At 35.9% G+C, this 24,332-nt stretch overlaps 4 protein-coding genes across 4 annotated transcripts; all 4 read left to right on the forward strand.

Annotated features, from left to right (window-relative positions):
• The first annotated feature begins 260 nt into the window (after positions 1-260).
• LOC147285425 (basic helix-loop-helix (bHLH) DNA-binding superfamily protein) lies at positions 261-4,538 on the forward strand. The gene is made up of 9 exons (XM_086244539.1): positions 261-967; positions 1,124-1,523; positions 2,044-2,124; positions 2,431-2,496; positions 2,907-2,972; positions 3,206-3,274; positions 3,417-3,461; positions 3,840-3,887; positions 4,070-4,538. The coding sequence occupies exons 1-9, from the start codon at positions 666-668 to the stop codon at positions 4,205-4,207; spliced, it is 1,215 nt and encodes a 404-aa protein (XP_086100665.1). The 5' UTR covers positions 261-665; the 3' UTR covers positions 4,208-4,538.
• Positions 4,539-7,351: 2,813 nt separating this feature from the next.
• Positions 7,352-9,320, forward strand: LOC147285426 (Phosphorylase superfamily protein). Its single transcript, XM_086244517.1, has 5 exons — positions 7,352-7,769; positions 8,019-8,086; positions 8,175-8,330; positions 8,525-8,776; positions 8,887-9,320. The coding sequence occupies exons 1-5, from the start codon at positions 7,541-7,543 to the stop codon at positions 9,223-9,225; spliced, it is 1,044 nt and encodes a 347-aa protein (XP_086100643.1). The 5' UTR covers positions 7,352-7,540; the 3' UTR covers positions 9,226-9,320.
• Positions 9,321-9,690: 370 nt separating this feature from the next.
• Positions 9,691-19,059, forward strand: LOC147285427 (putative E3 ubiquitin-protein ligase LIN). Its single transcript, XM_086245507.1, has 15 exons — positions 9,691-10,806; positions 13,613-13,852; positions 13,949-14,034; positions 14,132-15,286; positions 15,382-15,526; positions 15,698-15,952; positions 16,085-16,391; positions 16,884-17,008; positions 17,086-17,202; positions 17,329-17,460; positions 17,537-17,659; positions 17,801-17,911; positions 18,003-18,149; positions 18,357-18,602; positions 18,780-19,059. Exons 1-15 carry the CDS (start codon positions 10,000-10,002, stop codon positions 18,795-18,797), a joined length of 4,014 nt encoding a protein of 1,337 aa, XP_086101633.1. The 5' UTR covers positions 9,691-9,999; the 3' UTR covers positions 18,798-19,059.
• A 1,104-nt stretch (positions 19,060-20,163) lies between these two features.
• On the forward strand, positions 20,164-23,097 carry LOC147285428 (stachyose synthase-like). The gene is made up of 4 exons (XM_086244901.1): positions 20,164-21,639; positions 21,754-21,931; positions 22,056-22,423; positions 22,525-23,097. The coding sequence occupies exons 1-4, from the start codon at positions 20,164-20,166 to the stop codon at positions 23,095-23,097; spliced, it is 2,595 nt and encodes an 864-aa protein (XP_086101027.1).
• Positions 23,098-24,332: the final 1,235 nt, after the last annotated feature.

Genomic DNA, 24,332 nt, shown 5'->3' on the forward strand with positions numbered 1-24,332 from the left:
AATGGCAAGAGATCATAGATATATGAGTCATAAGTAGTGCTAGATGGGTCGATGGGATGGAGAAATGTATGGTACTCAGAGTGACGCTAGAGAGATCCAATAATATTGTGCGTAGTTTTTTTTTTTGGTTTACTTAATTAATTGGAATTGCTACCACCACCTTTTCTGTCCCACTTTGAGAAAAAGCAAAAGGTAGCAAGCAAGCAGAGAGGAAAAAAAGCAAACAAGGAAAAAGAAAAACAAAAAAGAAAAAGGGGATGGATCGAAGAAAGAAAAAAGCAGATCAGAGAGATGTAATAAAGAAAGAAAGAAAGAGCTGTGAAAAAAGAGAGAGAGAAAAAACAAATAAATTAAAGGCTTAAAGTTAGCTTGGTTCTCAAAACTCCATGATTAAAATTCAAGTTCTCTTAAAAACAGGACCTGGGTTCTCCCCTTAGCTAGCTAGTACTACTTAACCCAGTGTAAGAGGACCTCTCAAAGGTTCTCTCTACCTACAAAGACTTGTTTTGGGAGCTTCACCAAAAAGATCAAAAAAGCTATAAGGTGGTTGAGAGCTCTCAAAGGATCTCTCTAGTAGAGATATATAGCTCATCTTAATATTAATTGTGGATCATCATCATCATCATCATCGCCATCATCACCATCATCATCATCAGGAAGAAGGCATGAATAGAGGGGTATTGCAGAGCTCATCACCGGTGCAACAGATGATGGCGGCCGGAAACCCTAACTGGTGGAATATCAACAACATGAGGCCACCTTCAACAACTCAACCACCATCATCATCATCATCTTCTCCTGGTTTCTTGCCTCCTCATCATCAGCCTCCTACTAATTCTCTTCATCCTAATTTTTTAATCCCACATCAGTTTGTAGCACCCACTACCAATTCCTCTCAAGCTTCTTGGCATGATAATAACAACAACCAGCAGCAGGAGCTTCCAGAGTCTTGGAGCCAATTCCTCTTGTAACTCTCTCTCTCTCTCACTCTCTATAAGTCTTGCCTGCATGCATGGATTTTAGTTTGTTACATATTTTGATAACATGATTCATTAATTCATATATATATCTATGATTAAAATGATTAGATGAAAGCTTAATAATTAATTTCTATGATGAGCAGTGGTGGACAGGTAGGTGAGGATGATAAGGGCGTGGGTATGAGACAAGTATTATTTCAATCTGCAGCTAAGAAATTGGAGAATTGGGAGGAAGAAATACTATTAAGCAGTGAAGCAGCAAATGGACCTGTTGTTGATGTGAAGCAAGAGAATAACTCGGCAAGTAGCTTTGTGTACGGACACCATCACCATGGGAATAATATTAATGAAGATTTTCATCAGTCGTCATCAGCAGCTTTGTTGTCTCAAATTATGCCTACTGCCGCCGGCAACTCTGCCTCATCTCCCAAGTCGTCGTGTGTGACGAGCAGTACTTTCAGCAGCAGCAGCAACAATATGTTGGATTTTTCTAATAAGTCATCAGATCATGTGAGGCATCCACCAACACATCGCTCCTCCGAGGTAATTAATTAACTGAGAGAGAGAGAGAGTTCATGATAATTCATATGTAGGAAAATTCGATCTATATTCTTGATTTTAAATCTAGGGTTTCGAGATCAATTTATTTTCCTCCCCCCCCACCTCCTTTTTTTTTTCTTCTTTCAAATTTTAGATTTTTTAAATGCAAGAATGATGATGATGATGACTGATGACTGATGAGCTTATATTAATCGATAATTTATGGGTTCTGTTTTTTTTTTTTCCCTCCTTTCAAAATTTTGTTATTTTTGGGATTTAAGACCTTCTTAATTTAGAATCCCATATTTTGGAATGACATTTTGAAATGGAATGAGTAATCAACTTCATTTTTCCCTCTTCATTAGCCACAAACTTGTTCACATTTATATTTTAATGATCAATACAGAATTCTTCCCAATAGTAAAAAAAATGATCAGTACAAGCCAATGAAGATGATAATTAATTATTATATTCCCTTTTCATTCATTCATTCTTTCTTTCTTTCTTTCTTCGTTTTGTGAAGTGTAACAGCAGCACTGGAAATGGTGGGGCACTTAAGAAAGCTAGGGTTCAACCTGCTTCTTCAACCCAAACAACTTTCAAGGTAATTAATTAATGTTTTAATTACAACTGATCAGCCAACAAAAAACACAGAAACTTACATCGATCGATCTTTCTTTCTCTCTCTTTCTCACACAAAAACAGACACACACATGCACACATATATATGATCTAGCTGTAGGTGGCAATATATAGTTGTCTTTCTTGATTGTCCATTTCCATCAATCATGATGATTCTTTACCTATTTATCTGATATATGTCTCTTATTTTTATAACCACAAGAGACCTACATATATCCTCCACCTCTTATTTTATATCTTGATCGATCTGTATGTTCATCATGATCAGGTGAGGAAGGAGAAATTAGGTGACAGAATTACAGCTCTTCATCAACTAGTTTCCCCTTTTGGGAAGGTATATATATATATATATACTACCTAGCTAGCTAGCTTTATATATCTTAATTAAGCAACAAATTAAGACGCCTCAAAATTAAGACGCCTCAAAATTAAAAATGGGATATAAATTGATAGTACATTAATATACAATTTTTAATTTGTGAAGTAAAAAACCAACAAATGAGAGAACTTATTAATTAATTAATTTCCACAGGAAAGCTTTAATTAAGCTTTCTTGTATCTTGGATCTTTTAATTATTATATAAAGTACTTTAGTTTTTAATTTCCTATATATGTATATATATATTAGTATATATATTACTATATAGTAGAAAGAAGGGTTTTAGTGCCTTTAAGCATTAATTAAAGTTCAAGTATGAGTGATGACTTTTGGAGGGTTGTGGTGTGGCTTTTTCTCTTTTGCAGACTGACACAGCTTCTGTCTTGTTAGAAGCTATTGGGTACATCAGATTCCTTCAGAGTCAAATTGAGGTACTCCATGTTTCTGTCTATCTCTTCCTTTATTTTGCTGCAGCTGCCCACAACATGTACACAACCAACCATGACTTGCTGTTAAAGTTCCATTTCAAATTGTTCCTGCTTTTAAATTTCAGTAATCAGTATTCTCTCTCTCTCTCTCTCTCTCTCTCTCTCTCTCTTGTCTTTAGTTTTTGAAGTTCTAAATATACTCTTCTGGCCTCCTCTCTTTTCCCCCTTGGATGCAGGCCCTCAGCTTGCCTTACTTGGGCAGTGGATCACCAAACATGCGCCACCAACAATCTCACTCGCACTCTGTAAGCAAATTAAATCCATCTCTCTCTCTCTCTCTCTCTCTCTCACGTGCATGATCAGCTTCTATTATTAATGATTAATTACTATGTAGGTAGTCATTAATCGATTAATGATTAATTAAAATTTTTTTGGTTAATTAATTAGGTTCATGGAGAGAGGAATTGTATGTTTCCTGAAGACCCTGGTCAGGTATATATACATGCATGCATGCTAGGTTTTTATTGGTTCCATTTCCGGCCGTACTGGGCTTTGGAAAAGCTACAAGCTCTTATAAGCAACTAAAGAGAAGTGTTTAATTAAAGAACAATGCATGCCATCAGCTTTAATTAAACACTTCTCTTTAGTTGCTACAATTAAGCATTGTTCTTTAGTTGTTACAAGCTCTGCTTAATTATATGCATGCTTAATTAAACATGCATTGTTCCTCTTCATGCTTTTTATATGTACGTACTAAGATAAATTAAAGAGAGTGATCATGATCATGGGACATTAATTAAGTGCAATTAATATTCATCAAGTCAATATATGCTAATATAATTAATGCTTTTGTATTATTGTTTTGAGTAGCTGCTGAATGACAACTGCATGAAGAGGAAAGGAGCTAATGCTGATCAGGTACATATATACATGCATGCTTGATAGTTGATATATATAATAAGCTAGATAATCCTTAATTTCTTCATCTTAATATCAAAGTTATTATATATATATGGCGTCTCTCATATTTAGCTAGAGCTTAAAGTTATATGAAAGGCACTGATATAAAATTCGGGTTTTGTTATATTAAAAATGGTTAGGATGGTCCTGAAGAGGCAAAGAAGGACCTGAGGAGTAGGGGGTTGTGTTTGGTTCCAGTGTCATGTACTCTGCAAGTTGGGAGCGATAACGGAGCTGACTATTGGGCTCCAGCTCTTGGCGGATCCGGCTTCCAGTAAATCAATCATATATATATATATATGCATGCAGAATGCAGATTGCAGCAGCACACACATGAACATGATCATATATCACTAGCTATATATAGCTAATATTAATTAATTAAGAGATGGAGAGCTTTAATTCATGGAAATTAATGATATAACATCATGAGCAGTCACTCTGCTAAAATCACAAGGCTGATTGCTCATGATGCTATACAATTATGTAATCCATGTATTAGCATCCATGCATGTGATGTGCTTAATTTAATTTGGGACTAATATAGCAAGTCCTAAAACTCCCTCTAATTTGAGTTTAATTCATCATCTATCTTCCATCTTGTTTTAACTGCTGCTACAATGCTAGCTGTTCATGTATATCGATCCGGTACGTATTTTAGTATGATCAGTACTAGTCATTTTAATCCTATTGATGATTGAGCACTGAATTTTTATTTGTCGTTAATTATTTAGTTTTCATACTTTTAATCACCATTTGGCTAAAAGTTTATTAAATAAAAAGAGACAAATACAAGCTAAAACATATGTCAAAGAGAAAGCATTAAAAAAAAAAAAAACCAACAATGACCAAAGTCACATGAAACCCATATATTAATCCAACAACACTAACTAAACCTAAGTCCGAAAAGTACTATCAAACACAAACTACGAGCAATTAACACACTTTGAAAAGTTATACTCAACTTCCCTATAAAGAATATTAGTATCATAATTCTAACCCATTAACTTTATACATACTCGATCTACCTCATTGCAATGAGTACGTTTTCGATCTCTTTTATCTTTATTTTTCTTGTTTTTCTTATTCAGAATTTTAATAACCATTTAGTATAAATATGAGTTCATTAAAGTGTACATTCAAATGGCATTCATGGTAATATAGATTCTGGTGAAGTTGTGGCTAGCTAGAGCCTCAATTTATAATATATAGTAGATCGAGATAACAAGAAAAATCTTCAAGAATATATTGATCGATATGAGTCATATGACCATTCACTCCATCTCCATGTGTATAAATTTGATGTAAGATATATATTCTAAGAGGAACCAAGAAAAAGAAGTAGCTAGCTATTGATGTTTGGCCAAGGGATTCCAACAATCGTACCAACTTAAGGTATAGAAATTTAACCCATTTATCCCAACATGCATGCATGCATGTGATCCCATGTCAATTCCATTCAACAATAATTCTATGTCACCTTCATGGTTTGAGACGTGTCACCATCAAAAGGCCAAGGTGGTATGGAACTTCGCTTTGGCATCTATCATGATATGACTTGCTTGCATGTGCATGTTGGGTTCCCATCATCGTTTACTAGAAAGAATTTGCAAGTGTTTTTTTCTTTAAAAAAGGATGAATAAATTAGCAAACCATAAAGGGATTAGTACGTTTAAGTGATAAGTACTAATTTGGATAAACACTTCAAAAGTGTAAGTTTAGAGTTTGAAACTCCAATCGTTAAGTGACTTTTTTTGCTTGGTACAACTTTGGCAATCTGTGGTCCAATAATTGATACATGTGGGATCGATCATGAAGGTGGAGTTTCAGTTAAAAACACACAAAACCTTATGGGATGTTTATATAATTTACTCTTTAAATATTGTATTTGAATTTATAAGTCTCATCATTTTAAGGCTTTGAGATAAGAGAAATGTTATCAACTTTCTCGACCGACCTTCTGTAAATTTATTATCGAAACCATTCATTTATTTGATCATTCTATGAATATCATCTCTACAAAAATAGTTTGATGAACTATTTGCTTATTTGATAACTATTATATAACTAAACAAATTCTGATTTAGTTGATTTTTATCTTTAAAAAATAAACAGTTCGGATTATAAAAATACATTGCGGAATGAAAATAAAAATAAAGAAGATAGGTTGGTGAAAAAGGTAAATTTGAGAATATAGATAGCATTCCCTTGAGATAATATGTTAAGATAGACGTTAGGTTCAATTCTGTAAAAACAAAGATGTGATTTTTGTTTTTGGGTCTAAAAGCAGGATATATACTCTAAGCCCAAACAGGATGAGATGGATATATTGACAAGGCCCAGTGAGATTAATAAGCCAGATTTAAGGCAAGCTTTGGGCTGGTTATAGCTCGGATGGGCCCATCTACATGCCCTAACAATGCTTATTTCGAGTTTCTTTAACTTCAGCCCATTTTGGTTCGATATTTCCAGTTCCAAATAAATCAAACTTAGTGACCAATTATTGGATTCAGTTATTCTCAACCAAAAAAAATATATATATTGGAATTTGAGGTTGAAGTTGAATAAGTTCACCAATTGACTTTAAATATGTGCACAGTTGCACCCACCACATTACGTAACGCAACCTCTTCGGCCCATGTGGGTTGAAAACAAGAGGGAAAGAGAGTGAGTTCTTCAAGCAAAACAACATTTGAATTTCCAAAAAAAGAAAACATCCCATAATTAAATGGGTTTAGTTCTAATTAAATCCATTAATTTCTAATCACTTAAATCCAATCTCAAGAAGCCTTAACATTTCTCTTTTCTTTGATTTTTTTCCTTAACATTGCATTTTTCATATGAAGAGAGAGGAGGTGTTCATACCAAAGATAGAACCTCATAATCTATAGGTTATTTTATTTTAAAGGGTTATTAAATTTGATTTTTTTATAATGTAAACGGCTTACTGGGGATTTAGAAATATCAATATTTTGGAAACTAACAGCTAGACCAGATGATGTACAAGTGAACCATTCAAACAGAATTTGAAAAGTCAGAGTCTTGAAAATTGGTGCACTCAGAATAAGGATTTTGTTTAATCAACCAATCAACTCTATGGATGATACCTCCCTATATTTTCGTGTGAGTTGTGAGTTGTTTGAGTAACTCAATCATATTCTAAACCTGGATTTTTGGGGCCATTCCTAAGGTTTGACTTCATATACATCAAGGACAATGCACCATAAGATTCCTAGTGTTGACCTTCATGCCTTAGTACTTTTCTAAGTTGGTTTTCACATCTCTTGATTCAGACCACACATGCTTTCTTTAATTCACATAGAAGATTATTATAAATGTACCACTGGCCACTGCAAGGGTCATCAAGTCTTGGGGATTAATTAGAGTTTAGAGAGAGAGAGAGAGAGAGAGAGAGAGAGAGAGAGAGAGAGAGAGAGATGCTTTCTTAGTACTTTTCTAAGTTGGTTTTCACATCTCCTGATTCAGACCACACATGCTTTTTTTAATTCACATAGAAGATTATTATAAATGTACCCCACTGCAAGGGTCATCCAGTCTTGGGGATTAATTAGAGTTTAGAGAGAGAGAGAGAGAGAGAGAGAGAGAGAGAGATGGAGAGCCATTTGAGGATGGTGTTACTGGTTTTTCTTGTATTGGTTTTGGGGATTAGCAATAGAGCTTATGGTTTTGATGCTGAAAGTACCATGAGAAACATTAATAGAATGAATATGAAGGGTCCATACTTGGGTATTGTGGTACCAAATTTATTTGAGCTGAGCCCTCTTCTTCAATCTACAAGCTTTGTGGCTGATCCGAACCTTCCCTACATTGATTTTGGAGGTACATAAAAATACCCATCAAGTTTGTATTACATGTGTGTTCTTTGATTGTTTTATATATTTATATATTATCTCTGCACGGTGTGATGAACTAACTGAGCCTATGGTCACTTTGGGTGTACCTGAAGCTTTAATATTGCTGAAAATAAAACTTCTTTCATTTTCTTTTCTTTGTATATTGCACTCTCAATACATTGTTTGTACTCAAAGAAAATGACTTGGACCAAAAATTCTGCACTAAATTTCACAGGAAAAAGGTTCCGATTTGGAGAATTGGAAGGTGAAGGTGTTATAATTGTTATGACAGGATTAAGCATGGTATGTTTGTGTAATAACCTGGTTTACTTTATTTTCTTTGGTTAAGGAATCATAGAGAATAATAACTGATGTAGAAACCTATGAATAGCTGAATGCAGGTATATCAACTCAGTTATTGCTAACCCTATTCAAGGTGAAAGGTGTTGTGCACTATGGAATTGCAGGAAATGCAGACCCTAAACTCCAAATTGGAGATGTGACTATCCCTCAATATTGGGCTCATACAGGCCTCTGGAATTGGCAGGTACAAACATTTACCACTTACAACATCTTTAGCTTTCTCAGTTTTGATGAAGAAGATTAATGTAATAAATATCAGTATATCACTCACCTCACCAAATATCATTCTTTCTTCAGTTAACATTTCTGCATATTAATACAACTAAAATATTACCAACTTTTAGATCCTCTTTTTGTGACTTGAATGTGTCTATTCAGAGGTTTGGAGATGGGGCTGACAATGAACTATCCTTGGAATCATTTGGAGACTACACAAGGAAAATTGGTTACCTAAAATTTTCGGATTTCAACAACAAAACCAAAAGTGGTAAACCTGTTGACAATTTTCTGAACAGTGTATGGTATCAACCAGAAGAGATCTTCCCAGTTGATGGCACTCCTGAAGTCCGGCAGCACGCCTTCTGGGTCCCCGTCAACCACAGATATTTCACAGTTGCACGGAGACTAGAGGTAATTGGAACCAACTCACAATTCTTCAGTATGCATACAAGTTTTCGTTTGTTTCTCTTTTAGAATAGCTAGCTTTGGTGTTTTAATGTTTGGAATCATTTTCAACACAGGGTTTGAAGTTGGGGGCTTGTGTGAATACCACATGTCTACCCAGAAAACCCAAAGTGGTGAGAGTCAAAAGGAGCATCAGTGCTAATGTGTTTGTTGACAATAAAGCATACAGAGAGTTATTGAAGTCCAAGTTTAATGCCACTTCAATTGACATGGAAAGTGCTGCAGTAGCTCTGGTCTGCCACCAACAAAACACACCCTTCATTGTAATTAGATCTCTATCTGATTTGGCTGGTGGAGGTTCCTCTGTGTCCAATGAAGCCGGTACCTTTGCATCACTGGCTGCCCAAAATGCAGTTGATGCTGTACTTAGATTCATAGTCTTGTTATCTTCATAGCTGCTGCACTATGCATCCAAAACATGGCACTTCCATTGATTTTTAGACTGTATCATCAATGATTCATATTTATATGTGAATTTCCAATTCCTTAAGCATCTCTCACTAAGAAACAATTTTGGTTTCATGGTTGAATCAAGAAATGGTGAAAAACATTACCAATGAACCAATGTATGTTGGTCTGTTACAGAGAACTAGTGTCACATCTTAAAGTTAGGCGGAGGCACCTTCCTACCAAATTTCATAACTCAAGAATAGGAATGCATAATGGCTAAAAAAAGAAGTATAGGAATGCATAAATCCAACACTGCAGTCTGCAGCACAAGGACACAAATTATATTTATTTTCCTAAAAAAGAAAAATCAATGACATATGGAGGAAGAAGATTAATTAAGTTCAAGTACAGTTGTACAGGCCATAATATAATTATTAATTTATTATTATGTGTTGCCCTTTCAAAAGATATAGAAATTTACATTATAATTGGCAGCTAGAGAATCAAATAAACAGTCTAGCCGGCCAGGACGGCATTGTATATGCATATATATAAAACCTTGTAGCCAAAGTTTGCTCAAATGGGTACATTTGCTGCGACATTTTAGAACCGTTGAAGTACCACATTCAATTACTAATCTACCCTTCACTGAGCTCTATCTGCTTTAAATGGCCGTCCTTGGCGCCACTAAAATAAAAAAACAGGTATTTCCGTTACAAACAGCTAAAGCCCAAACTGATGGCTTCCAAAACCCCATCTAGTTTCATGAGTGATAAGTCATGACCACCACCATGACCACCACCACCTCAGCCCAAATCCTCCACCACATCGCCGCCTTTGTCTCTGAAACCCTCTCGCAATCAGAGCTCCGCCACGACCTCTTCTCCACCCTCCGCCGCAAACTCTCTGACTCCAATTACCAAAATACCCTTAAACCCCTAAACCTCGCTGCGGAGACCCTCGAAAACGCCATCGCCACCACCAGCCCCGCCATCCGGTCCTCCTCGCTCTGCCTCTCCGAAAAGCTCCTCCTTTCCCACCCCCAAAACCCCTTCTCCTCTCTCCTCCTCTGCCTCACCTACGGCCTCTGCCGCCGCCCCGTGGACGCCGCCCTCAGCCTCCTCACCGTATTCCGCTCCGACCCGACATTCGCCCGAACCGAAATCGCCCCGGCACTCTTCGAGCAGCTCTTTTTAGCCCACCTCCTCCCCGTTCTCCAATGGTACACCGAACAAAGATCAAAGATTTTACCCTCTTTATCACCAACCACAAGTTTCGACAACGTTGACTTCTCAATGTCTGATGCGTCTGTGGTTTTTCCATGCTCGAAATCGCTGTCGAAGATGAGCGGGGACCAGACTTCGGAGCTGAAGGAGCTGGAGAGCAACTATGAGAAGGTTCTTGATGAGAATTGCAGGGCTTTCAGTAACTACTTCAAAGAGGTTTTGGAAAATACAGATGGGAATAGACTGATTAGTCCACCCACAGTAGCTCTGAAATGGGTTGAGAGAGTTGATGAATTCAAGTACAGAGAAAATGATGATGAACAGAGGATCAAAACAGAGGAGGAACACGGACGGTATAATGTAATGAATTATTTTCTTTCAACTTTTTAATTATTTATTATTGTTATTTTATGTTGACTGAGCTTCAAACTTGGTACTTTTCCTTTTCTTTCCTTTTTTGTTGTCTTGGCATTTCCATGAGCTTCTTAACGGGGTTCTCTTGACAAAAATAGCTAAAATGTACTTACCCAAATCACAAATATTAGTTTTTTCAAGAAAAAGGTTTTTTTTTTTTTTTTTTTAAATTTTAATTTACAAGAGAGAATAAATTTGAACTTGAGATAGAACATTAAAAAGAAAATATCACTAAATTAACAGGTACTTGATTTTTTTTTTAAAGGTTAAGTTTAGCCAAAATTTGTTGTGATTATAAAAAAGGTCATTGATTTTAATTACTAAATTTCAATAACTTTTTAGTTTATGTACCAAAATTAAATAGCATTTTAGATTAGGTACTAGTTGAAAAGTCAAACAAAATAATAAAGTAAAAGGTATAAAAAATTTACAAATATTACATCACATGCCACTACAATAAAAAAATAAAAAAAATATTACATCACAAATATTACATTAATTTATAAGGTCCATTGATTTTAACTACTAAATTTTAATAACTTTTTAGTTTATGTACCAAAATTAAATAGCATTTTAGATTAAGTACTAGTTGAAAAGTCAAACAAATTAATAATGTAAAAAGTATTATAATTTACAAATATTACATCACATGCCACTACAATAAAAAAAATATTACATTACAAATATTACATTAATTTATACTATATTGTATTATAAAAAATAAAAAAATCAATCCAGTCACAACTTAATTATGACTGTCTTGGTAAATTCAAAAAGACAACTCACACCACTATACCATATATTATTTTGAGTAAAAGTATTGTTTTGACCTCTGTTTATACTATATTGTAGTATAATTTTTCTAAAAAAATTCAATTAAGTCACAACTTAACTGTGATTGTCTCACAACTTAGATGTGAGTGTCGTTTAGTCACAACTAAATTTGAAGTTGTGAGTGTCGTACAGTCACAACTAAATGTGAAGTTGAGATTACATTAGCAAATTTTCAAAATAATATAAAAACCTCAAGGGCAATTTTGTCAAAACCTTATAAATTTTAACTAACACTCTTCATATGTGGGTCAAAGGATAAAAATGTCAAACAAAAAAGGCTCAAATCAAAAGGGCTAACATATTTGTGACCTAATCTAAAAATTACATTTAAATTTGGTAGTTTAATTGAAATATTATATGGTCTTCATGCTATACCAAAAAGTTATTGGGATTTGGTATTTAATCCTAATTTTCTATAATTTATACTATATTGTATTTAAAAAAAAAATCAATTCAGTCACAACTTAACTGTGACTGTCTTGGTAAATTAAAAGAGACAACTCACACCACCATACTATGTATTATTTTGAGTAAAAATATTATTTTGACCTCTATTTATACTATATTATAGTATAATTTCTCTAAAAAAAAATTCAATTAAGTTACAACTTAATTGTGACTGTCTCACAACTTAAATGTGACTGTCGTTCAGTCACAACTAAATTTGAAGTTGTGAGTGTTGTACAGTTACAACTAAATGTGAAATTGAGACTACATTAGCAAATTTTCAAGATAATATAAAAGCCTCAAGGATAATTTTGTCAAAATCTTATAAATTTTAACTAACATCCATCATATGTGGGGCAAAAAACAAAAATGTCAAATGAAAAAGGTTCAAATTAAAAGGGTCAACATGTTTGTGACCTAATCTAAAAAACTAGATTTAAATTTAGTAATTCAATTGAAATATTATATGGTATTCATGGTATACCAAAAAATTATTAAGATTTGGTATTTAATTCTAATTTTTTATTATAAAAACTATATTCCACATTTTTACTCGAAACTCATTCTAGTATAGATTTGAATATTTTTTTAGTAGTGTTCGAATCTTATTTGAAGAGTTTTGAGTAAAATATGTTTTTGTTTATCAGTATAAAATTTAGATCTTTATAAAAATAGTTGTCTTTTTATTAAAATGGTTAAAGTTTGGGTATTTTTATTAAAAACCTACATCTAAACTAGTGATCTTATTCTTGGTACATTGCTTTGACTCTGTCAAACAATGAAAATGAGAGGGTTAATATATGTGGTATTTTCTTTTGCTTTTATATAAAATATAAAGTTGTTGAGGATGCCACCTAGTACATTGTTGGCCTGGTGATTGGTGACAATGGGCCGCTTATATAAATACAAAAAAAATATTTATCTTATTGCAAAAACATTCTTATCCCAAAAGCAAATGACTACAATTAGGGCTAATTTTTTTTTTGGGTGAGATTCCACCCACCAAACTCCCACTGGTGTTAGAACCTTGGACTATTTTTTTTTTTTTTTGGCCAAAAACCTTGGACTATTTATTATGCGATAAACATGTAGAATCTTATTTAAAAAATAAAAATAATATAAATATGTGGAAAATTGGCCAACTCAATCATCATAGGTAGGCTACTTTGTAAAAGAAATTATATAAACTGTTCTTGAGTTCAAAGAAGTGGATTCTTTGAAATGGAGTTGCAGATAGTGGAGGTATGTGGGTTTTAAACACACCTCAAAAGAATGTTAGGTATTGCCGTATTGCTTCAATTTTACATAACAAAAAAAGGGGGGTTTAGGAAGTTTGGGTTCTACTGTACACTTTATACTTTCTGCAGACTTGGTGGTACTTGGCTTTTGGAGTCAAGTCAACTTCGAAATTTCTCTTTCACTTTGACAATACTCTGCATGCTGAAGCTTCTTTTTCCTTTGCACACCGCAGCCAATATGGGCTGAAGCAGAAGGATCAGTTGATTATTTCAGAAGCAGTAGTGGCAGAAAATCCAAGTCCCCACCATTTTTTTATCCTCAAAGAGTTTCACTTAGTAATGTCCTCATAGACCAGAAATCTTCCTGGAGATTGATAACATCGCCAGTTGTGAATTCAGATTCTGAACTGGAGTCTTCATTGGAGGACAATTCGGTTCATTATTCTTCTTTGGATTCTGAAGCTGAAATTGAGGTAAAATTCGATACTTACAAGAAAAGAACCTCAGTTCTTTGTCTGATATACCTATGCTGCTGGTTTTGATTCTAATGCTGTGTATGAGTCTTGTAGGAAAACAACACAGAAATGGAATTGTTTGAGTCTAGACAGAGCCAAATTCAAAAACTAAAGCAACCCATTTCTGCAGGGTCTAGTGGGTATGTGCCTATCAGCCTATCTGGTATTGAAAATCACCCATTAACATCACATTGTCTTTTACAATTTGTAATACTTGAATTCTTGTTGTTTATATAGTTCTCCAGACAGGCTCATGGCGGATTCTGATAACCCGTCTGGCGGTGGAAAACATACACCTCCCAAGGACTTTGTATGCCCCATAACTAGCACCCTTTTTGATGATCCAGTGACACTTGAGACAGGCCAGACATACGAGCGAAAGGCAATCCAAGAATGGCTTGAAAGAGGGAACTCAACATGCCCAATTACCCGCCAGAATCTACAGAGCACCCAACTGCCTAAAACCAACTATGTGCTCAAACGTCTCATTGCAGGCTGGCAAGAACAGAACCCTGCTGCAGTCTTAAACCAATCCGAGAATCCAATCGCGGAGACTGAGCCAATTGCAAAGTCAGTAATGCCTTCAACTTCTCCTAACAGTGTTATAAGCCAGGCCAACACTGATGGTGCGGTTAGCGAGTTAAGACATGCCATTACCAACCTTTGTATGTCAGAAATTCTCAAGGAGTCTGAAATGGCTGTCCTTCGAATTGAGCGCTTCTGGCAGGAATCAAATGTGGAATATGATATTCAGACCATGCTCACAAAACCTCCAGTTATTAATGGTTTTGTGGAGGTCCTTTTTAATTCTGTTGATCCCATGGTTCTGAGAGCTTCAGTTTTTCTCCTGTCTGAGCTGGGGTCAAGAGACAATGCTGTGATCCAGACACTAACCCGGGTTGACTCTGATGTGGAATGTATTGTGGCTCTTCTCAAAAAGGGGTTGATGGAGGCTGTGGTCTTGATATATCTGTTGAGGCATTCCATCCTTAATCTAGTAGAGATGGACATGGTGAACTCTCTCTTAATGGTTATTAAGAAGAAAGATGATGATTTTCTTAAGATGTGTCTAAAGCCGAAAACAGCTGCAGTGGTTTTACTGGGGCAGATTCTTGGTAGCGGAGAAGAGGGCATTGCCTCTTCAATTGCCAATGCTTTGGCGTCTGAAAAAGAAATTGAAAGAATTATTAGCAGTTTGGAATCTGAATCGGCAGAAGAGAGAATCGCAGCAGTTGGGATCTTATTGAGATGTATGCAAGAGGATGGAAAGTGCAGGAACACAATAGCTGATAAAGCTGAGTTGGCTCCTGTTTTGGATAGCTTCATGGGTGCAAGTGATGGAGAACGGTTTGAGATAGTTCAGTTTTTCTCTGAGTTAGTTAAGTTAAACAGGTATATAAATCTCAAGTTTGTTTTTGTTTATCCAAATCTTTGATGACTCTTGAACTTGAGCCAGCATGACAAATTTCAATTTTTGTGTTAGACAGGAGGACATTCAATGAACAAATCCTGCATATCTTAAAGGATGAAGGTCCTTTCAGCACAATGCACACCCTCCTTATTTATCTACAGACATCCCTTCAAGACCAGTGTCCTGTTGTGGCTGGTCTTCTACTTCAACTTGATCTTCTGGTTTGTCACTCTCTCTCTTTCTTCTATTCTAGATTTTTTTTGAATTGATCAAGTTGTACGATTGTTAATTTCAGGGAATAGTCATATGAATTAAACTACCTAACATTACTAGTTGGTTGCATTTGTGATAGTCAGTTAATGGTTAGTATTGGTTACTGGGTTGGTTTGTAGGCAGAGCCAAGAAAGATGAGTATATACCGTGAAGAGGCAATAGACACTCTCATCTCATGTCTCAGAAATGTGGACTTCCCTAATGCCCAAATTGCTGCTGCTGAGACAATTTTGTCATTGCAAGGGAGGTTCACCACATCTGGAGAGCCTCTTGCCAGGGCTTTCCTTCTCAAGCGTGCTGGCCTTGAAAAAAGTTATAAACATCGTGTGCGAATGGATCAACTTAGCAACTTTTCTGGAGAAGATGAAACTCTTGTGAGATTTTAAAAATATTCCACTGCATAGTTTTTATTATTTTCTTCTTTCTGTTTTCTTATTTTTGGCTACTTGATCATCTTCATCTGATCCATTTCCTGATTCATTTTCATTTCCTGTTGACATTAAAAGGAGGAAGAGAAGGCAGCTGATGATTGGGAAAGAAAAATGGCATTTGTTTTAGCAAGCCATGAATTCGGTCTAATTTTTGAGGCTTTAGCAGAAGGCTTGAAGAGCAAATATGCAGAATTATGTTCAGCTTGCTTTGTGTCAGCCACATGGCTTATACACATGCTCAATGTTCTTCCAGACACAGGAATACGAGGAGCAGCCCGAGTTTGCTTGCTCAAACGTTTCATATCAATATTCAAATCTGCCAAGGACACTGAAGACAAAGCCCTCTCTTTGCTTGCGTTGAGGTGCTTCATCCGTGATCCTGGTAAGAACATATCATCCTTGGATTTGAATGAGGCAATTGAAAGCTTCAGTTAAATTGTATCATTCCTTGCTTCTTATTATAGGTGTCTCCAGTATAAGTGATTTCCAATTTTTTCCATCCAGCGGAAGCACAAAAGTACCCCAAATGCAGAATTTTTTCAAAAGTTACAAAGAATCACAAAGATTTTGGAAGAAAGAATAATATCAGATTTTGAAACTTTGACAATGATCCTGTATATTGATTTACATAGAATACATTTGGATGACTATAAAACAAGACAGATAAATTTACATAGTATGAATCTGCTTTATGTTCACTATAGAACAAAACTGGTGTCTGAAAGCATCCAAAAATTATACCTCTAAATAGAGTTAAAAAAGTATGTCTTTCTATCGAATGTGTACAGACATATATATCTCTTCATCTGCATTTCTACTTTAATAACTTTAAAGTTCTGAAAGAGTTAAATATTCTTGATGTTGTGAATTTCAGAAGGGATGCGTGATTTAACTTCTAGCATGAAGGATATCTTGAAAGGCCTGAGAGAGCTTAGGAGATCCACTCCTTTGGCATTTGAAATGCTAAAACTATTTTCTGAAGGGCAAGACTCCAGTGCTGTAAGTTCATTTAAATCTTGTATGCACCTTTTTTCCAGAAGAAGGGCCATGAAAAAATTGTTCATGTTTCACAACAGGAACTGTGGAATCATAAAGAATTAGTTCAAGTAGATTGCAGTGAGAATGGAGAGGTTCTCTCAGTAGTTTCCTTCAAAGATCAAATATTTTCTGGACATTCAGATGGAACCATAAAGGTAACTCAACCAGCCAGAGTAAATTTCTTTTTCTTACCCATTCTTATATAATGGTTTCATCTATTCAAAACAATTTTTATCCCATATAAATTTCTTTTGATGGCATTCTGTTTTCAAAATTTGAAGGTCTGGACTGGTAAAGGTAGCATTCTTCATCTAATCCAGGAAACTCGAGAACATACAAAGGCAGTTACTAGCCTGGTAATTTTGCAATCCGGGGAGATTCTATACAGTGGCTCACTAGATAAAACTGCAAGGGTATGCTCTTAAATCTTGATAGTTCTTAGGACTTAGGTTACATTTCAGACTAAAGTTTCTTCTCTTTGAAGAGCAGGCATGGTCTATTAGCAATGAAGCAATGCACTGTGTACAAGTTCACAATTTGAAGGATCAAGTTCATAATCTAGCCGTCACCAATACCATTTCTTGCTTCATTCCACAAAGCACTGGTATCAAGGTACTTAATGAGATCATCAATTCTTCAAACGATTATCAGTTTACTTCTTTTTACTCTTTTATCAATGAAATCATTTTAACCGTAGAAGCAAGAAATATCATGAGCATGCAACTAAATGTGCCGTTTGGTATTCCTTATCAGGTTCATTCATGGAATGGAGGATCCAAATTGTTAAATTCAAACAAATATGTCAAGTGCTTCGCTCTAGCACATGGGAAATTATATTGTGGATGCCATGATAGTAGTGTTCAGGTAAGACATTTTCTTCAGTTATAGTAGTTTTCATCCAACTGCTATAGTTTTCTCTCACTTTGCTGATAATCAAACCTGTCTGAACTTTCAGGAGATTGATTTAGTCACAGGAACACTCAGCACCATTCAAACTGGCTCTCGAAAGTTACTTGGGAAAGCAAATCCTATCCATGCCATTCAAGTTCACAGTGGATTGATATATGCAGCAAGTTCTTCCTTGGACGGAGCAGCCGTGAAGGTATATCCTCGGAACATGATCTAATACCATGCCAAATTTTCTGTCTCTTGCATACTTTATAAGGGGTGAATTGAAGGTCTCAGTAAAATCAGTTTCTGATGTATTCACGAAATAGGAATAAGTAAACCCTTAAATAAACATGAAACATACCCATTTACATCTTTCTTTTTCTTGGTTACTGAAGTGTTCAATTGTTATATATACAAGATTTGGAGTGCTTCAAACTACAGTATGGTTGGGTCACTGCCAACTACATTAGAAGTGCGGGCTATGGCCATAAGCTCCGAACTAATTTATTTGGGAGGTAAAGGAGGAAGTGTGGAAATATGGGATAGGCAGAAGCAGAACAGAATAGACACACTACAAACTGGTACCAATTGTAAGGTTCTTTGCTTGGCTCTTGATGACAATGAGGAAACTTTGGTGACTGGAACTTCTGATGGCCGAATCCAGGTAATTTTTTTTCCTTTTTATTTGTCTTCGAACAGAAATCATATGTATGCCGCGTATAACATGGATACACAGGCACATACACATGCATGGCTATGTATTTATTTATGTGTATCCATGTGTACACACACATGTATGTATTTTAAGAATTACTGGAATGATGTCTATGGTGGTTTTCAGGCATGGGGACTGAGCTAAGAAAAGGACCCAGTAAATTTGGAGGGCAATATTTTTGGCTGGAAGAGCAGCTGAAGCTGGATGATTTTTTAAATGAAATTCTTTGCAATATTTCTTCTTTGTTTGATAGCATTCTTGGAAAATATATATTGCTTAAACTAAAATAAAGACATCAGATGTAGACCATTGAATTGTTATGGGTTTTTTACAAACTGACATTACAGTTTACATGGGAATATGACATTCCGGATTATTAAGAATAGCATACAAAAAATTGTACCAACGTCTAGTTCTAGACATGATTCCAACGCTTATTTATCTTCAAGGACAAAAATCTGAGGTTGAATCGAGGTCAAATATATAATGATGCCACGAATGAGTTATGCACGTGTTTGGTTCTAAGTCATGCCACATATGAAAGGGGATGTTAGGAGTACAAATCAGACGTTTCGGTATTTGAAGCCTAGCACCAGTGCACCACAATATAAGAGAGAGTGAGTCTTCCATGGGGCATGCCCATGGAAGACCCAAGCATATAAGAGATCTTGAGCCTCTCTAGTCTCTATTGAGCCTTTAAAAAAGCACTTCAATACAAGTTACAACGCTAAATTCAACTTCAACTTTAAAGTTTTTATTATCAGTATTCTCGGTAATAATTTCAAATTGTAATTTTCTCTGGCTGTTTCTAGTTGCTGGGATGCAACAGTAACTTGCAGTCACTGTCCATGGAAGCAATCCACTCGGTTTGTGTAATTTTGGGCGAAGCCAATCGGTTTGTCTATTTTTTGTTTTGGGTGAAGTCAGTCGGTTTGTTTTTCATGCACTACAAGAGAGGAAAGCACAGGAGTACTCTATGTACAGCAACCGACCAACTCTCTTATCCTAATTTTTTGGCAATTTTAACACGCACCGATTTCATTAAAAGGTCCGTAAATCACTCTTTATATGCTCATTCATTACTTGCTTTATTTGTTTTGACACTATCAAAGTATTAAAGCCAATCTTCTTTGTGATCATTACTTGCCTTCTTTGTTTTAACACTGTCAATGCTTATCTTCTCCGCTGATCTCTCTTTGATTGGTTCCATATTAGTCAAGTGTATCAAAGATTGTGCATTTCAATTCTAGTGTAATCAACCATTGTAGGAAACCAAGATCATATCTTTCAAGAAAATAATCAAACTTTGTTATATTTTCAATTTCAACGTTAAGATGTGATTATGCCTTGATACGCAAGATTAGTCTTCAAAGTTAGTGACCCTCTGCACCCTATATAATACCTGTTAGAGGTTTTTTGTCCTCCACCTTCAAACCAAGGTTTTCTTTTTGCTAGCTTTGAGTTTTTAGAACTCTTGTGATCCTCTTCTCTTTTATGTTTTCCTCTGCTCATGGCACCTCCTAATGTTCCTGTTAATCCAATCCTAGATGAGTTCCGGTCCGAGAGTTTAGAAGAGTACTTTGATTTGTCTAATGGAAAGTTTAGTGTCAAAGGTGTTCCATTACTCTCTGATGTTCCTACCAATGTCACTTTCAATCCCTTTCATTCAATCTTCCAATCTTCTGATGCTCCAATTCTCCTGCTCAAACGTGTTTGTGCCTTGTCCCACAAGGGAGGGTTCCTTGGGTTCAACAAGGAGGAGCCCTCTGATAGGTTGATGAACTCCTTGGGTAGATGTAGTAACAGGGATTTCCTTAGCATCTTTAGGTTCAAGACATGGTGGTCTACCATGTGGGTGGGAAATTCTGGATCAGATTTGCAAATGGAAACCCAATGGGTGCTCTTTGATGTCCCAGAAATAAAGTCCTATGTCATAATCATACCCATCATTGAAGGCAGTTTTAGGTCTGCTCTTCAACCTGGCACTGATGGCCAGGTCATGATCTGTGCTGAGAGTGGTTCTACCCAAGTGAAGGCATCGAATTTTGATGCCATCGCTTATGTTCATGTTTCTGAAAATCCCTACAACTTGATGAAAGAAGCCTATAGTGCTCTTAGGGTACATCTCAATACCTTTAGGCTCTTAGAAGAGAAAACTCCCCCAAATCTAGTTGACAAATTTGGTTGGTGCACTTGGGATGCCTTTTACTTAACTGTAGAACCTGTTGGTATCTGGCATGGTGTAAATGAATTTGTTGAAGGTGGCATATCTCCTCGGTTTGTCATCATTGATGATGGCTGGCAAAGCATCAATGTGGATGGTGAGGACCCGAAAGAGGACAAGAAAAATCTAATCATTGGTGGGACTCAAATGACTGCAAGGCTTCACAGGCTTGGCGAGTGCGACAAGTTCAGGAACTACAAAGGTGGATCTCTGTTGGGTCCTGATGCTCCTTCATTTGATCCCAAAAAGCCAAAGATGTTGATAGGCAAGGCAATTGAACTAGAGCTTGTTGAGAAGGATCGGGACAAGGCCATTAAATCTGGAGTAACTGACTTGGCCAAGTTTGAAACAAAAATTGAGAAGTTGACGAAAGAGTTGAAGGAGATGATTTGTGGAGAAGAAGGCAGTGCTTCTAATGAAGGCTGTGGCAGATGTTCTGACAGGGCTGAAAACTATGGACTGAAGGCTTTCACAGGAGACTTGAGAACCAAATTTAAAGGTTTGGATGATATATATGTGTGGCATGCTCTTTGTGGTGCCTGGGCTGGTGTTAGGCCAGGTTCAACCCATCTCAATTCAAAGATCATGCCCTGCAAAGTCTCTCCTGGACTTGATGGGACAATGGATGACCTTGCTGTGATTAAAATCCTTGAGGGTGGGATTGGGCTTGTTCATCCTGATCATGCTGATAATTTCTATGACTCTATGCACTCCTATCTTTCTGAAGCTGGCATCACAGGAGTCAAAGTAGATGTTATTCATGTAAGTCTTCTACATATTACCATTTTAATTTCAACTGTACTGTTTTTTCTTGATAAATATATATATATATTCCATTGTGCGTGTACTTTAATTGTTCATATGAATTTGATGCAGACTCTTGAATATGTATCTGAGGAATACGGAGGCCGTGTGGAGCTTGCAAAGGCTTATTACAAAGGGCTGACTCAATCTCTTCTGAAGAACTTCAATGGGACTGGACTTATTGCTAGCATGCAACAATGCAATGACTTCCTCTTCCTTGGGACAAAGCAGATCTCTATAGGAAGAGTTGGTAAGAAAGTCCAAGAAAATTGGTCTTGTGTTGTGTGCAACCTATATGTTCATTTTAAACCCCATAAAATTCATAATGAGATCATGGATAATAAGTACTTTTTCCCCTTCTTCTTGTCTTGCAGGTGATGATTTTTGGTTCCAAGATCCAAATGGAGATCCTATGGGAGCTTACTGGTTACAAGGTGTTCATATGATCCACTGTGCCTACAACAGCATGTGGATGGGTCAGATCATACATCCCGATTGGGATATGTTCCAATCAGACCATCTCTGTGCCACATTTCATGCAGGGTCAAGGGCTATCTGTGGAGGTCCAGTGTATATTAGTGACTCAGTTGGCGGTCACGATTTCGATCTCATGAAGCAGCTTGTTTACCCAGATGGTACCATTCCCAAGTGCCAGCATTTTGCCCTTCCAACCAGGGACTGCCTCTTCAGAAACCCTTTATTTGACAACAAGACTGTCCTTAAAATTTGGAACTTCAACAAGGTTTGTATGTTCCTCTCAGTATTAATTAGTACATTTGGTGGTTTCATAATTGCTTGACCATTGTGATTCATACTCGACAATTTTTATTACTTATTTCATAGTTTGGTGGGGTGATTGGAGCTTTCAACTGTCAAGGGGCTGGTTGGGACCCCAAGGAGAGGAGGATCAAAGGCCACCCAGATTGCTACAAGCCAATCTGTTGTTCAGTGCATGTTTCTGAAATTGAATGGGACCAAAACCTATCAGCACCTTTAATGGGTAATGCTGAAGAGTATGCAGTCTATCTCAACCAGTCTGGTGTACTCTGGCTAATGACCCCAAAATCTGGTGCAATTCAAATCGTTATCCAACCATCTACGTTTGAGATTTTCAGCTTTGTGCCAATCCAAAAGCTTAGCCACGACATCAAATTCGCGCCAATTGGACTTACAAACATGTTGAACAGTGGAGGGACAGTCCAAGATATGTGGTACAAAAGTGATGGGGAGTTTGGTGCCAATGTGAAGGTTAAAGGTGGAGGCAATTTCTTGGCCTACTCAAATGTGTCTCCAAAGAAATGTTATTTGAATGGTGCTGAGGTAGATTTTGAGTGGTCTGCTGTTGGCAAACTGACCCTGAATCTTCCTTGGGTTGACAAAGCTGCCGGCATTTCTGATGTGGCTTTTGCATTTTGATATTAAATCCTAGTTAGCTTTGCTTAAGGCCTTGGAAATTGAGGCAAATAAGTACTTTTTTTTTTTAACTGGGAAGTTAACTAGTTAGGCACTTTCTGATTGGACTTTGCACTTAGCAGTTGCATAGGGTGGAATGTATCTCAATCACTTATTCCCTTTAATAATAGTGCCGGAGAATTCTCTAGTGTAAATTTGTATGTGTCATACAACTCTTTTTCTAACTTTTGAATTTGACGAGTGATTGATTTGATAATTATTTTAACCATTTTCACTTTATATATTCTCCATAAAAAGATGGTAAAATATCAAATCATATTAATTATTCTTGTGATTATAACAAACTTCTTATCTTATTTGAAGAAAGTGTTAATATTTTATTTTGTAGTAATTATGTGTTAGAAGTGTATTTCTCAAATCAAGGCAATGACTTTTTACTTTGAATTTTATTTTCATATAAGGAAGCTCTTTTGGTGTAAACGAAGTGGTGGCAAGTGGCTAAAGCTCGTGATGGGACAACAAAAAAGTCGATTTGTGCTTGAAAGTTGAATTGAAGTGTTACTAAGTGGGATTCTTGAAGGGGTCTTTTGTGTGCAATAATCTTTACTATTACAATGTAGGTCGTTCTTTGACAAATAGCTAGCTATTATTATAATTAAACTAACTGAAAGTAAGTATGAAAAGATGAGAGAGATGAAAGACCATGGAAAATTAGTTGAAATAAGATCCTCCAGTTATATTCTTGTGGTCATTATACGTTTATGAAAAAGATAATTAAATGAAAACTTAACGATATAGTTTTTGATTAATTAGTATAAAAATATGGAATATTATACTGAAGCACATTAACCATTTTGGAAAATCATGATCAATAGCAATCAAATTTAGTTATTTCAATTTTTTTGGTTGAAAATTATTTCTAATTAGTTATGAAAAAGACACAACAAAATTCTAAAGAGAATGCTTAAAGGTTCACTTCAAGTCTTCAATCCAGGGGTGGTCCTCTATGTTCACCCTAATTAATTTGGACCAATAAAATCTTGATTGGTTTCACTATTTTGATTTTTGAGAGTAAAATTTTTTTAATTATATTAAAAGAAATCGAATTCTTAACCTATTAAAATTTAATGCTATTTCGTTACCTCACCACCCGGATCAGGACAACTTTTTTGTCCTCTTATAACGAGTATTGGTGATTCGCATGCTTCTGTGGTTCCATGCAGACAAGACAAAAAAAT

This window comes from Dryas octopetala, chromosome 5 (assembly GCF_963921425.1).
Source record: "Dryas octopetala chromosome 5, drDryOcto1.1, whole genome shotgun sequence".
Classification (NCBI taxonomy): domain Eukaryota; kingdom Viridiplantae; phylum Streptophyta; class Magnoliopsida; order Rosales; family Rosaceae; genus Dryas; species Dryas octopetala.